The sequence below is a fragment of the Camelus bactrianus genome, chromosome 16 (genome assembly GCF_048773025.1).
Source record: "Camelus bactrianus isolate YW-2024 breed Bactrian camel chromosome 16, ASM4877302v1, whole genome shotgun sequence".
NCBI lineage: Eukaryota > Metazoa > Chordata > Mammalia > Artiodactyla > Camelidae > Camelus > Camelus bactrianus.
This window is the reverse complement of record NC_133554.1, coordinates 6728908-6743502: the sequence shown is the minus strand read 5'-3', so window position 1 is coordinate 6743502 and position 14595 is coordinate 6728908. Positions and strand designations below refer to the sequence as shown.

The 14595-nt window shown below is 51.9% G+C and overlaps 1 protein-coding gene across 3 annotated transcripts in view; it reads right to left on the bottom strand.

The window, feature by feature from the left end:
- The window catches only part of PIK3R6 (phosphoinositide-3-kinase regulatory subunit 6), a 51101-nt gene that overhangs the window by 11436 nt on the left and 25070 nt on the right, over positions 1 to 14595 (bottom strand). The window contains exons 3-13 of one of the 3 annotated variants that reach the window (XM_045524829.2): positions 14100 to 14183; positions 13424 to 13515; positions 12689 to 12757; positions 12087 to 12219; positions 11846 to 11915; positions 10771 to 10954; positions 8348 to 8513; positions 6070 to 6156; positions 4542 to 4965; positions 4092 to 4170; positions 3306 to 3428 (exon numbers count right to left, since the gene is read on the bottom strand). In XM_045524829.2, the coding sequence (XP_045380785.2) occupies positions 3306 to 3428; positions 4092 to 4170; positions 4542 to 4965; positions 6070 to 6156; positions 8348 to 8513; positions 10771 to 10954; positions 11846 to 11915; positions 12087 to 12219; positions 12689 to 12757; positions 13424 to 13515; positions 14100 to 14183 (1511 nt within the window). The other 2 variants (XM_074342220.1, XM_074342221.1) reach the window with 2 other exon arrangements.

Below are 14595 nucleotides of genomic sequence, written 5' to 3'. Positions count from 1 at the left end.
TGGGGAGAACGTAACTTGGTGCAGCCACTATGGAAAACAGTATGGAGATTCCTTAAAAAACTAAAAATAGAGTTACCATATGATCAAGTAATCCCACTCCTGGGCATACACTGGGAGAAAAGATACATGCACCCCATCATTCACAGCAGCACTATTTACAATAGCCAAGACATGGGCACAACCTAAATGTCCATGGACAGATGACTGGATAAAGAAGTTGTGGTATATTTATACAATGGAATACTACTCAGCCATAAAGAATGAAATAATGCCATTTGCAGCAATGTGGATGGACCTGGAGACTGTCATATGTCATAAGTGAAGTAAGGCAGAAAAAGAAAGAAAAATACCATATGGTATCACTTATATGTGGAATCTAAAAAAATGACACAAATGAACTTATTTATAAAACAGAGACTCACAGACATAGAAAACAAACTTATGGTTACCAGAGGGGAAAGAAGGGAGAGGCATAAATTAGGAGTGTGGAATTAGCAGATACAAACTACTATATATAAAATAGATGAACAACAAGGTACTACTGTATAGTACAGGGAAATATATTCAATAGCTTGTAAGAACCTCTAATGAAAAAGAATATACATATATAACAAAATCATTATTCTCTACATCAGAAACTAATACATTTAAAATCAGCTAAACTTTAACAACAACAACAACAACAACAACAACAATAATAATAAAAGACACCTATCCAAATCTCCATCTCAGGGGCTCTGATTCATTTCAATTGCACACAGACATACCAGGCACCTCTGTGTATAAGGCACGGTGCTGGGTGCCTGTGGTAGACAAGATACTTAGAGTATAAGTAGTGATGAGAGAGTCTGGATTGGGTTCTTGGTTTGGATGAGCTACTCACTAGCCAGGTAAGCTTGGGCATGAGAGCTTGAACCAGAAGATCTGGTATCTCTTTGAGTTCTTGTGGCATCTGAATATGTTAATACTAACTTACATTTCAATGTCATTGGGATATGACATAGAAATGCCATCTCCCATAAGCCTTCTCCAACCCTGTATGATGATGAAACAATGATTGGGTTTTTTAGGTAAAGACAACTTCTATACAGAGTCTGATAATATCAGAGTAGGAAAGACGCTCAGGGTATTTCACCCATATTCGATCATATTATCTCTCTCCTCATTTTCACATCTGGTCTATTAAAATATTGTTCCCTTCAAAAAGGTCACGCTGAGCAACTACGAACTTATTCTAACAGTGCTGTCCTTGTTCACACAATTTCCAGTTTCTTCATGTGGAAACAGCTTTTGGAATGAGCATAACAGCCACACAAGTTCTTAATTTTAAGGGAAAGAGAGCAGGGAAAAAAATTAAAAGTTCCTACAAGTATCTTGATAGGGAAAAAAGCTACCAACAGAGAAGCATAAGTGAGACCTGCACCAGCTGTTCTTCCTGTAATATCCTCCAGGTTTGGAGGAAAAGGTATTTTAATACCCAGCTAAACAGTCTCTCGTGTAAAGGCAGAGACATTTTCAGATAAGCAGTCATTCAGAAAACATGGCTCCCTCCTGCATCTTTATTAGAATGCCAGATATAAGAGGACGCCCTAACCAATCAGGCAACGAAGCACAATGTGGCCAGTTAAAAAATAAACATAGATTATATTGTAGAGCACAGGAAACTATATTCAATATCTTGTAGCAACTTATGGTGAAAAAGAATATGAAAACAAATACATGTATGTTCCTGTATGACTGAAGCACTGTGCTGCACACCAGAAATGGACACAACCTTGTAAACTGGCTATACTTCAATGAAAACATACTAACAAAGTAAACATATAAAAATCAATAGCTTCCTTTTACACTAGCAGCACTACTACCCTAGTATAATGGGAGAAGGATAACAGCCACAACTACAAAAAAAAACCATCAGACACAAGAAAATTAATTTATCAAGAAATGGGTAAAAGCTATGTGAGGAAGACTCTACAGCTATCCTGAGGGAGACACAAGGAGACTTTAATAAATGAAGCGTCACACCGTGCTCCCAGAGAGGGCACCTAATATGCTAAAGATGTTAATTCTCCAAATTTCAATCGAATTTAATTTAAAATGTAATTTAATTTAAAATTTCATTTAAATTTAATCTAAAAATAAAATTTGACAATGGGATTTTAAAATGTATCTGGAAAGATAAACAAGCGTAGTCTGAAAAGTTTTGAAAAAAGAAGCATAATGGGGTAGATATAATGTGCCAGATATGAAAATATAAAAGTGCTAATTTATACAGAAATGAATAGATCAACGAGAAAGAATAGGTTTCCAGAAGTAAACACAAGCATATGTAAGAACTTAGTAAGTGATAAAAGATTTCAAATTGACAGGGCAAGATGGTTTTTGCAATAGCTTTAGGACAACTGGCTAAACACTTGGAAAAAATAAAATTACATACTGGAATTATAATTGCAGATAGGTTATTTAAATGTAAACATTGGGACAATAATAGTGCTAAGAGTAAATTATCAGTGAATTATTTATTTAATCTTAGCATGGAGAAGGCCCTTCAAAGCATGGCTCTAAAGGCAGACACCATAAAGGATAAAAGTGCTGTGTATGACCAAGTAAAAATATTAAAATTCTGTAAGTCAAAAAACCACTACTGACAAAATTGACAGGCAAATAAAACAGCGGGGAAAAAATGTCTGCAGCACACAGGACAGCAGAAAGGGTAAAACTCTCTTCAGATAGGAAGGTCTTTCAAATCAGTAAAAGATGAACTTCCCCTGCTCACCACGGACGGGGTTGGGGGACAGGGTTTGTGGTTAAGAAAACGAGCTCTGGAATCCAGCTGCCTGATCCCAGGTGGGGCTCTACCACTCATTCTGTTTCTTTGGGCACGTTACCTCACCTCTTTGTGCTTCAGTTGCTTGCTCTGTAAAATGGGGACGTGGTCACAATGACACCAGCCAACAGACAAGAGTACCTGCTTGGTAGGGCTGCCAAGTGGAAGTGCTCAGGAAGCACTAACTGTTACAGTGGAAAAGAAACTAGCACAGGAAACTCACAGAAGAAGGGATTCAATTGGCCTACGCCCGGAAGAAAGAATGTTTACTTCTCCTTAGTGGTTCCACAAAATAGGTAGGTGCCCAGTAGGTGCTACAAATGAATTCCAGCCACCACTAGCTGGTCAGTGCTCCTCTATTGTACCCCTTCTGCTTCATCCCTTGTGGGGCCCCCCTGGCTGACTCTTGAGGTCAAGGGTCAAGAAAACACCCGCCCACCACCACCTCCCTCCTGCCCGCCTACCCTTGCTGCCTTACCATCTCTGCCAGCTTGTGGATGGCAGGGCACAGGGTGTTGATAGTGTTCTCATACCACGGGTCTGCGCGGCCCAGGAACGTGGCCAGCTCTCCAAGCTCCAAATGCCTGGATGCTGCAGGCTTCTGGGGACAAAGGCATGGGGCAGACCTGTCAAGACCTCTCGAGCACTCTCTTCCTGCTCGGAGGGTCCTCAGGTACCAGTCCTAGGCAAACTAGCTTTGGAAATGTGGCCAAATCACTCAGCCTCCTGGGGTCTGGATTTCTGCACCCCATGAAGACTTGTTTTACACCTCCAATGAAGCCAGAACACCCACCACTGAGGACTCTCGCCAGGGACACTGAAAACTGATCCTCAGCCTTAAAAGGGAAGAGACTAGTATTGCTTTGAGTTTCACGCTTCCCAGTCAGAAGCAGAATGGGCAACAGAAATGAAAAACTGCCAGTGTGGGTTCATCCCCCAGTGGGAGGGTGGTGTGTGTGTGTGTGTGTCCCCTATTGAGGAACATTAATTCCATTAGAAAAGCAAAACAAAACCAGCCAAGGGCAGGCAGTGAGAGAACATCTCTCTGGCCACATTCAGCCCCCACGGCCCACATCTGTGGCTTCTGGAACAGAAGTCCTCCAGGTCTCTCCCAGCTCCGCATCCCAAGGAAGGGTGATCCCAGTTCCCGGAGCCAGGGGATGCGAGGCTGCAGTGGGTCCCTGCCCAGCCCCTAACCCAGACCCGCTCCCGACACCCCCCCCCACTTCCCCTCCCTCCCTCCCTCCCTCCCCGATCCAGCCACCTCAGGCGCCAGCACGGGGATGTAGTAGAGCTGCAGGCTGAGTCTGGGGGTGAGGCAAAACTTCTGGGTCTCTCGTTTCCTGGCAAGGGGCAGCAGAGTACAGGGGTGAGGGCAGGAGTTTGGGCTTCAAACAGACTCGGTTCCACATCCTGGCTCTGCTATATATTATCTTTTGACTCTGGCCAATTGAACTAATCTCTCTGAGCCTCGGTTTTCTCATCTATAGAACGGGCGCCGTAAAGCAGGGAGCGCCGTTCTCAGCACTCAGCAGAGTTCGGTGGTGGCCGGACGTGGGGGGCGGGAAGAGTACAGCGCATCAGCCTCCCGCGTCTCACCCTGGCCTCTGCCTCCTGACCCTCCCGTGCCACTCAGCGATCCTGCACCAGCCCAGGCCAGGCCCACCTGTGTCCGACCAGCTCCAGCCTCCAGCCGCCCCGCTCGGAGCCCTACCTGATGGCATAGTAGGCCCGGGCCAGGCGCCCCAGCATCCTGTCGTCCCCGAGCACCAGCACCCGGGCCGTGTGCAGCCGGGAGACACCAGGCAGCAGCTCCCCATCCCCACTGGGCCTGCCGGTCCTCCGGTGCAGCCCCGGGGGCCCGTCCCAGCTGCTGGGCATCAGGATGTCCGGAGGCCACACCCGCTTCTTGATGCCCCCTTTGCGCTGCAGCCCGGCTCGCTCCATCTCAGGGCTTCCGGTTGAGGGCAGCTCGTCGGCCCCGGAAGGAAGGTCCCGCTCGATGCCACTGTCGGTGGACAGTACGGACGTCCGGGCCGACTCCCGGTCTGGCGGGACGCCCTGCAGATCCAAAGCTTCCAAGTCTGCACTGAGGCGCAGCTGGGATCGCGGGCGCAGAAAAAGCACCAGTTCCTTCCCTGGGATGAGGAGACCAAGAGGATCATCAGGGCAGAGAGGGGATGCCAGGTCGGCAGGGCCTCTGGTGAGGCCGGTGGTTCTGTGTTTCTCACATACTATTTAGCTGAACAGAAGCCCCACAAGATGCTCCTCAAAGGAACAGAGGTTCTGTGGCCAACAAAGCCTGAGAACCACACATTCCTGCCAGAAGTGAACATCTTAAAGGCTCTGAGAAGTCCTGCAGCAAAGAAATCAGCTTAATGCAGTATCTCCTAACTCTAGAGCCCTCCTCTCCATATTGGCTCAGTAGCATCCTCCCCGTCTCCCACCTGCTGCTTCCCCTGAGACACAGATAACAGACCATCAGCTCCCGCAAAGTCCTCCAGGCATTTCCAATCAACCTGCATTTTATTTCCCGTGAGGAAGCTGAGGCCCCGAGGGAGAACTGAGTCTGTCTAGGGTGACCCAGCACGTGAAGGATGTGCGAGACTTGAACCCACTTCACTAGTCCAGCCCTTCCCACTACACCCTGCACCTCTGTCCTCCCCCCTCCCTTGAGAAGAGCCAGGGGGACTGTGGGACAGAACACCCATGTGGAGGGGAAGTGCAGCTGAGTGGGTCTCTCTCGAAAGCCCCCTCCAGCTCTGGGAACCCTAACTTTGTGCCTGTCTCCTTCTTGGGGACATGCATTGTCTGTTGGCATCATCATGGCATGTGGCACTTTCTAGACATATGTGGCCAGTGGCTAATGCACTGACCTCTTCTGGTGTAGAGAAATTGCATTCTCTTTCCAGATGCTGCAGAACAACTCAGGGAACATGGAGCACACACTCACAGATAAACACAGACACACATAGAGACATACAAACTACAGATATACACACAGACACACAGAGACAACAGACAGACAGAGACAGAAACACACACAACAGATACACACACATACACACATAGAGACATACGCAGACATAGACACTCACAAGACACACACAACAGATACACACATAGTTACACAGACACACACGATGCACAGAGACACACATACTCACACACACACACACACAAACACCCCCCAATTATTTCCAGCCTGTTCGCCACCGAGTGGTCAAAGGCATGGCACTTACAGAGCTGGTCCTCATCCGTCCACAGGTGGAAGGTGATATGTGGGCTGGGCAGAGGGATGCTTGGCAGCTGGTCCTGGAGGGGGTCACCTGAAGGAAGGAGCAGGCTGTGGAGACCACGGAGGAGAGGATTGTGGGATTCTTCTCTGCTCCTGCATGGGGCCTAGAGGGGGTGGCAGAGACCCTCTCCTCCCATGTCTGGCCTTGTTGAGTTCCTCTTCCCCTCGGCCACCATCAGCTCATCCGGGGCCTAACGCTGGTGGTCCCCTCTGCCCAGAATGCCCAGCGGCTCCCTGGTTCCTGCCAACTGCCTAGCTCGGCCTTTAGGATCCTGCACAAACCAGCTCACAGCGTCTTTCCCAAACTTTTCTCCCGTTGTTGTTCCCTCCCCACTGTTTGGAGAAGTCCTGTCCACATGCAGACCCAGGGGAAAGGCCTTTGTATTTCTCAGGGCCTCCTCCAGGACTTTGCACACAGTAGATGCTCAGTTAACATTAGCTCCCGTGGGTGATGCTGAAGAGTCACGGCCAACTACTAAGGGCAGCAGCAAGCCTGCGGTCCAGGGGGGGAGACCAGGGCCAGCCGATCCCCTTTCTCCTTCCAGAGCCTTCCTGACACTCCAGCCCTGGTAGTCATTCCCTCCCAGGAACTGTTGGCTGCACTCTGGGCACACCTACTATGTAGCCTTAGGATTTAACGTCCACAAAACATGGCTCCCTCCTGAACGAGGCTGCAGGTTTCCTTAGGGGAGAGCAACCCATGGTCACAGAACACTTACCACTGTTCTTCTCACCTTGCCCACAGCGCCATCATCTCACTGGATCCCACCAGCAACCCTCGCTATCCTCACTTTACAGAGGAGGTGTCAGGGGCACAGAGAGGTTAAGTCACTGGCCGGAGGTCACACAGTAAGTGGAAGAGCCAGAATTTGAGCCTAGGCAGCCCAGCTTCAGAGTCCATGGATTTACCCACAACATGGTGCTCATAACCACTGTCCCATCCTCCCCTCCAGCAGCAGGTGGCTGGTCACTGAGACACACCGGGTAGGGGTGGGTATAGCTCAGTGGTAGAGTGCATGCTTAGCCAGCACAGAGTCCTGGGTTCCATCCCCAATACCTCCATTAAAACAAACAAACAAAAAACAAACAAAAGATGCACAGGGCAAGCCTGGGTAGGAGGCAGTTCCTGGATCTGGCTGGGATAGTGGAGGCAGCCCCGACTGGGTCTCGTCCTGCTCATGCAGAGTTACCACTGAGTTAGCAAGTGGTACCCAAGGAGAGCAAAGCCAGATTTGCCCCCGCGTTTGGCCCGGTTTTAGGAGGGGGAGGCTTCAAGAATAGACATTTGCACGTGGTAATCAGAGGCAGTACAGACTATTAAAGCAAAACAAAAGAACAAGAGGCTGAGAAGATGGTGGAAGCCTTCTGGCAGCAGCCATCCCGCTCAGCTCACCCTGTCATCTGCAGCCTCCACCCTCCCTGGGCTGCCGAGGTCAAGCCCAGGGCTAGCACCCTGACCTCTGCCCAGGGTTTCCAGTCCTCAGGCCAGTGCTGTGCACCAGTGCGTGCACCATGTGTTCTGGGACATGCAGGGTGACAAACTCCATGCGTGCTTTGGGTGACGGTGAAATAGGACACAAGTCTGAACTGTCCTCCAATAGCCGGAAAATACATGTTCTGGACACTTCTCTGGGCCCTAGGGTTTCCCCAGTACACGGGGCATGGTCTTATGAAAAAGCAAGTAGGAAGGAAGCATGTGGAACAAAACTGTGTGAGACCTGGTGTAAGTGACGTTGACTCAGCTGCTGTGTTAGATGTTCTTTAGAGGATCCGCGGACCAGCAGATCCTTTGGTTACTACAGCGTAGTGGTTAAGAACCAGACAGCCTGGGTTTGAATCTCGGCTCTGCCACTTACTAGCTGGGTGATCTTGGGCAAGATTCATAGCCTCTTTCTAACTCAGTTTTCTCATCTGTAAAATGAGGATAATGCTTTCTATCTCATAAGTAGTTTATTGTGAGGGTTAATTGATTTAATATATGTAATGTATTTACATTCATGTAAAATGCTTAGAGCAGTAATTGGGGTACAGTAGGTGCCCTGTGTCAGCTGTTATCATGACCAAATTACCCACCTTCTTATTAGCTCAGGACCTTCAAGGTCCTGGGCATCCTCAGTCCCCAGGCTCCTAGGAGCGGCCAAGTGTCTCACCCCACTTCAGCCACACACACGCAGCGCCCCCTGCGGATCCCGGGACCGCAGCCCACTGGGCCTACCGCTTACCGCCGCAGCGCCCCCTGGCGGCCGCCGCAGGGCCCAGCAGCGAGCAGTAGATCTCCTCCAGCCTCTCCAGGTGTCCTTCCCGGCTCGGGCTGGGCTCGGAAGCCATCTGCTCCACCGCTGCCACCACGGCGTGGAAATAGCGCTCCAGGACGAGGCGGGGGCTGGCCTACCGCGGAGGAGAGGCAGAGCCTGAGTCCCGGCCCAGCACCCACCGACTCCTGCTCTGACGCCAAGTCCGCAGGGGCGCAGACAGGCCAGTGGCACCTCCCCTGTGGCCCGGTTCCCCGCAAAGGCTTTTGCACCCCACATCCAGGGCCCTGCTTCTGCCCTGCTTCAGTTGTTGCCCTATGCTGTCCCCTCGGCCCCTCACACCCTTCTGTGGGGGGACAGCTGGTGCCCAGCAACGTCGGGATCCCAGGGGGGCAGGGGCAGCTGGCGCCTACCCTCCTTGGAACAGCACCACGCATCTGGATCAGTGTTCTGCCATAACTAGGATGTAAACAACAGGAAGGCAGGGGGTTTTGTCTGTCTTGTTTACAGCTGCATCCCCAACAAGTATAACATCTCCTGGCACATAGTAGGTGCTCATTGAATGTGCTGAATATTTCCTGTCTGTCTTTCCTATATTGCCTGAACCTACCAGCTATACTCATTATTTTTCTTTCAACCAGTGCAATTTTTGGCTCAGAATTACTTCAAGAGGAAATTGGAGGGGGGTGTAATTAGGTTTATTTATTTATTTACTTTTTTTCTTAGTGGAGGTACTGGGGATTGAACCCAGGACCTCCTGTATGCTAAGCAGGGACTCTACCACTGAGCTGTGCCCTCCCCCAAAATGAAATGTGATATAGCTGCTGTAAGTAAAAAGGCTAGTGTCACTTATAAATAGAAGATAACTAACATGAATCTAATGATCACTAAGCTCTATTATTAAATTCCAGCCATGTGCTATGGCTGCCAAAGCTGCAGAGCTGGAAGCTTGCTTTCCCCCATTAAAAAGGGAGATTAGCAAGTATTAAAGACGTTAAGGGGTTAAGGGTACAGCACCAAGCTGGGCTTTTCTCCTTAATGGAAACAGGTTTTGAGTTTCTCGCTCTGCCATTCCACACTCTCCAGCACCGTGGGCTCGCTCCTGTCTCCAGTGGAACAGCTCTGAGACCCTGAAAACCACCCTGGATCACGTTCTCCGGCTGTGTTCCCTCACCCCCCTCCCACTACCACTCACTAATCCCAGCTTACAACCGAGGATGCCGGGCCCAAACAAGTGACACTGGCAAGCACAACAGGGCTTACTGGGGGCAACCACAATGGTGTGATGGCACTTTTAGAGAACAGGAGTACAGAAGACAATCAACAGGGTTTAAGGAGGGATCCAGCTGTACATGAAAGACACCCGTCCAAGGAAGGACCCAAGACATAGGGCTCAGGTTGTGGAGAATTCCAAGTAGAAAAAGAGAGCATTTTGATGGGCAAAGCGGAGTCTGAGACGCGGGCTGGAGAAAGGACTGACACCCACCTCCTGGGGCGGGACCAGCAGGGGATCCGGACCCCTTGAGGGCACCCCGCCGCCAGCGCCAGCCCCTCCTGCAGCAGCAGCACCAGAGCCATCCTCCAGTCTGCCTTCCCGCAGACTGTCCTCCGGCTGTGCGGGACGCGCTGCCCCAGGGGGCACGGGCATCCTCCCCAGCCCAAGAGATCCAGCACCTGGGGCCACCCCGACCAGAGACCCTCCAACCTGCTGCCGACTTGGCTGTGGACAGGGGCTGAGGCTGAGTCAGAGAGAAAAGCTGGGAAATAAGTGTGCAAGGCTTGGGAACCAGCCAAATGCCCGCAACAGAAACAGGGGGCTCGTTAAAGAAATAACAGCACGTTCACAAGACAGAACACTCTGCACCATTAGAAGCACATACCTCCCAAGGAAAATAGTTCCATGTGGCATAATTCCAATGGCAAGGGAAGTAAATACTATATCGATGCACATATACGGCAGTATATAAACTGTATACAGAGTCTGGCATCTCAATTTTTAATAAGGAGTTGTGTATGTGGTGGGGGGAGGCTAGAAGGCAATTGAACACAGGCTTGAAGTCAGAGAGACCTGGGTTCAAATCTGCCTGGCACAGCCACTTTGTATCTGTGTCACCATAAGTTATCAGCATCTCTGTGCCTTTGTTTTGATCATAATATCCCTTTCACAATGCTCTGGTGAGAATTTGTTAACATGATACATTAATGGAAACAGAGCAACGTGTCAGTTGCTGATATATCTGGGTAGAGGGATGTGGGTGATTTTTATTTCCTTTCACGGCTCATCTGCACTTTTTCCTAGATTTTCCTTAGTGAATGTGTACTGATTTTTGGCTGAGGGAGAAGCGGCAATACGCAAAGGGAAGAAGCGTGGGCGGGCAGGGCAGTTGCCTTACCTGCAGCTTCCTTTGCAGGGTGCCGGCATGGCAGGCCTCCCCCAGCGCCGCCTGCAGGGCGTGGGAGACCACGTGGCGCATGCAGGCCTCGGGCGTCTGCTGCTCCTGGGCCGCCTGGATCTCCAGCAGCAGGGCACTGCACACGGAGGGAGACACCAGCTCAGGATCCACGAAGAGGAACACTCTGAGGGCAGAGGTGGGGGGGCTGATGAGGATGACCACTGGGAGAAGGGCCACTGGAGGGGCACCCTCAGAGCCGTGCAGCCCCCCCAAGTTATTTAATTCCTCCAAAAACAGGAGCCTCAAATTCAAACGTTTATAGGGAGTGGAGGGGATTGCGACAAATAAGAACACGCATGGCCCCTCTCTGTCCCTCTAGTCTCATGTCTAGGTGAGTTCCAACTGAAAAGCTGCTCCCTCCCTCCGTGCTGTGGCCCGCTGACCACACAGCCCTCTAGGAGGGACACCAAATCCGTCCTGCTGAAACTGGAGCTCTGAACCCTGAGTCCCAGAAAACCAACCTCGCTCACCCCCTTCCCTTTACTCAACCGTGTCATCCCAACCACTCCAATGCTAAGTTCTCCGGACCCCATCACCCCACTGCACCCTCCATGAACACAGAGCCTCAGGCTGCACCTTTCAGTACCAGGTCATCAGAGACACCACCAGGGGAGGAGGCTATGCACCCCTGACTCCATCAGCCCCTCTCCCCAGCAAGGGGAGTGGACTTGTTCTCAATCTTACACACACAGATGAGAGACCCCTGGTCTCCTGGTGTGATTGTGGCCTGAACTATAGACAATCGGGAGCCACCTCTGGCTGCCTGTCTGCTTGATGTGGCATCAGGGCCAAGGGAAGGAGGGAGGTGGAACCACAGAACTCCAGGGTGCCCCAGGATAGCTCTGAATCCAGCCGGGAAGAAAGGCCTAACTGATCTCCAGGGAAGGACACGCCCCATCCACCTTGAGGACGTCCCCTGCTACCGGACAAATGCCAAGAATGGGAAGCTTTGCTGGGGTTCCTCTCCATCCAGCCTCCTCGCTGGACCACCTGACAGCATCCACCTGACACTCACCTCTCCTGGTAGGGGTACAGCTCACTCGTCAGGTTCTGCTCGGCAATGACCAGCCTTTGGTACAGCGTCCCTGCAGAGCAGACCACTTCAGCCAGCCGGCCCCTGAGCCTCTGACCCCCGTTCCCCACTTTCCCAGAAGGTGCTGGGACTTCTGAGCCCCCTGAAACCCTGGAGCCGAAGGCCAGACCTTGGGTGGAGCTGGAGCTGCAGCCTGGGAGATGGAGCCCCCAGCCGTCCTTACCTGGGACGGCCGCCTCCGTTTTCAGCCTGATGGCGCAGTCCAGCGCGACTGTGCAGTAGGGAGCAGGCAGGGTCAGCGACCTCATACAAAAGGCGTAGGTTCTCCGGTGAAGCTCCTCCGTGATGCCCGTGGCCTGGGTGAGAGGGAGGAGCAGGGGGATCCCAAGCCCTAGGTCACGAAGGGCTCTGGGCAGGACGGGGTGTGACAGGGTGGGAGAGGAGCCAGACCTGGGCTCAAACTCCCCTCCCAAATCTACACCTTAAGCCTCTTCTCCCAGCAACTCTAAGACATCTCCTCAACATCTCATTCACGCTTATCAGGATGGAAAGTTGTCCCCATCCCATTCCACCAGCAAATCAACTCCCCTCCCAACCCTTCTGCTCTGTCCGGGCTGCACATCCCCCCACTACCTCTCCAGTTTCATCTCTTCGTGTACTAGGGAGAGGGCACAGCTATGCAGAGAAACCAGTTAGGGGCAGGCAGTCCTGGAGTTCCTCTAGGCTTGCCAGGCGGAGACTGGGTGTCCACTGAGGGGAGAGGAAGTGTCCCACCCAGTCACTCGTGAGTTGCCACGACCTCCTGGGCCCTCGGCCCCCGCTCACCTTAGTGAACACGTACATTAGCGTGTGCAGCAGGGGCATGATGACATGCCGGGCGTCCTCCCTCTCTGCCTGGAAAACAGAGCACAGGACATTTACGGGGCTGCGAGCTGGGGGGCTCGCCACGTCCTAGCAGGAGATGGGGTGGAAGGCAGTGTCCCACTAGGCCAAGGGGAGTGGACAAGGGCCACCATCTGCCCTGGCAGGAGAGCGATGGGGTGGGGAGGGGGCACAGGTGCGGGAGCCCAGGTGGGAGGGTGTGGGGGGAGGGGTGCAGGGAACTCCAAGGGGGAAAGGCAGATTGACTCAATGCAGCAAAGCGACAAGCAAGTCCCCAGCTCGGAGGCTCCCTTGAGTTCAGCGTTTCCCAAACAGGTGCACACAGAGCACTGGGTGGTGCAGAGGATAATTATAGGGATCATTTTGAAATTTTTTAATAGGTACGCATTCATGTTTAGAAGGTGCTTTCCGGCTCTGTCAAGTGATGTGGGTTTTCCATTTATGGTCATGTTGTAGAGGTTCTTTCTGAAAGATGTGAACTCGGGTCAAACAATGGGAACCCATGTAAAGATAGCATTGCTTATAGAAAAGTACAAGAGAGAGAAATGTAGGAATCAAGCAGGTGAGCCACAAATGGCCGAAGTATGGGGGATGCAGGGCTGATGGGTCTGAGTCCCCAGCGGGACTGGCCTCTCTTCCTCTGGTCCCCGCCTGCCTCCCCGAAGCCCAGGAACCCACCTTCTCCAGTTCTCTGAGCAGAATTCGGACCAGCACCGGACGCTTACCAGGATCCCGCTCGACCTTCTTGTGCAGGGACCATCTCCACATGCCTGGGCCAGGAGACAGGGGAGTCCAGCATAGCCGGGAAGGGCAGGGGCGGGGGGTAGTCTGAGAGAAGAGCCCCAAGTCTGACCCCCCTGGCCGGGCACTGGGCTCCATGCCCACGGGTGGGCTTCTCACATGTGGGGGACCTGTGATCTGCAGCCCTTGTGGGCGGTGCATTCCCAGAGCAGAAAAGAGGGAGGTGGGATGCTCGTGGGGACAGGTGTGTGCACGTGGCTTATGGAGAAGTGATGTTTAGAGCTCAGCGCCACAAGACCCCTTCCCAGGAGCCAGGTGGGCCTGGGGTGCCAGGGGAATTTTATTTGCAAGGGGAGTTGTAGAAGATGGTTAAGAAAGAGGGTGGCAGAGCCCCGGGGCTCCGCCACAGCCACCGGGAGGGTGTGCCAGGGGGCAGAGAAGGCTTCTGGCTCCTGCGGGCTTCCAGGGATTTCCAGCAGGATGGGGTCTTGGCTGGAAGCCCCTCATTCTGTGAGCTCCGGGCTGGGGCACTTTCCTGAGAGCATGGCAGAGTTGGCTGGGGTGGGGTGGGGAAAGCAGAGAGAGTGGACAGATGGTGCCTGCTGGCTCTTACCTTGGTTGCTCTGCAGGGCGGGGGTCTGGGCGTTGAGCTCCCGGAGCACAGCCTGCACACTCCGCTGGAGGTCCAGCTCCACATCTGGGCAGCAGAGTGGGGAGGCTCTGAGGCCCGGAGCTCTGTAGCGCAACATCCCCTGGCTTTACCCTCACCCCGACCTCCACTCTCCCTGAGAATGTCTTTAGCCTTTTCTACGAACCTCAAGAGGTACCCAGAAGTAACCAACTGAGAGCTGGCAGCCTGCACCCCGCCAGGGTGAGACTACAGCCTATCAATCAGCATTTCTGTGTTCTTTGTAAAACCCTCATTTCCCAGAGTGCAGTACGTCCACTGCCAGTGATAAGCAAGGCAATTTTACATGATACACTAATAATCCTAAAATTTGATTGATTATGCATTTACTTAAATGTATATTAGCAAAAATATATAACTAGTTCCTCAACCTATGCATGAAGTTAACATTTTAAATCGATTTAAACAAACACATCAGATA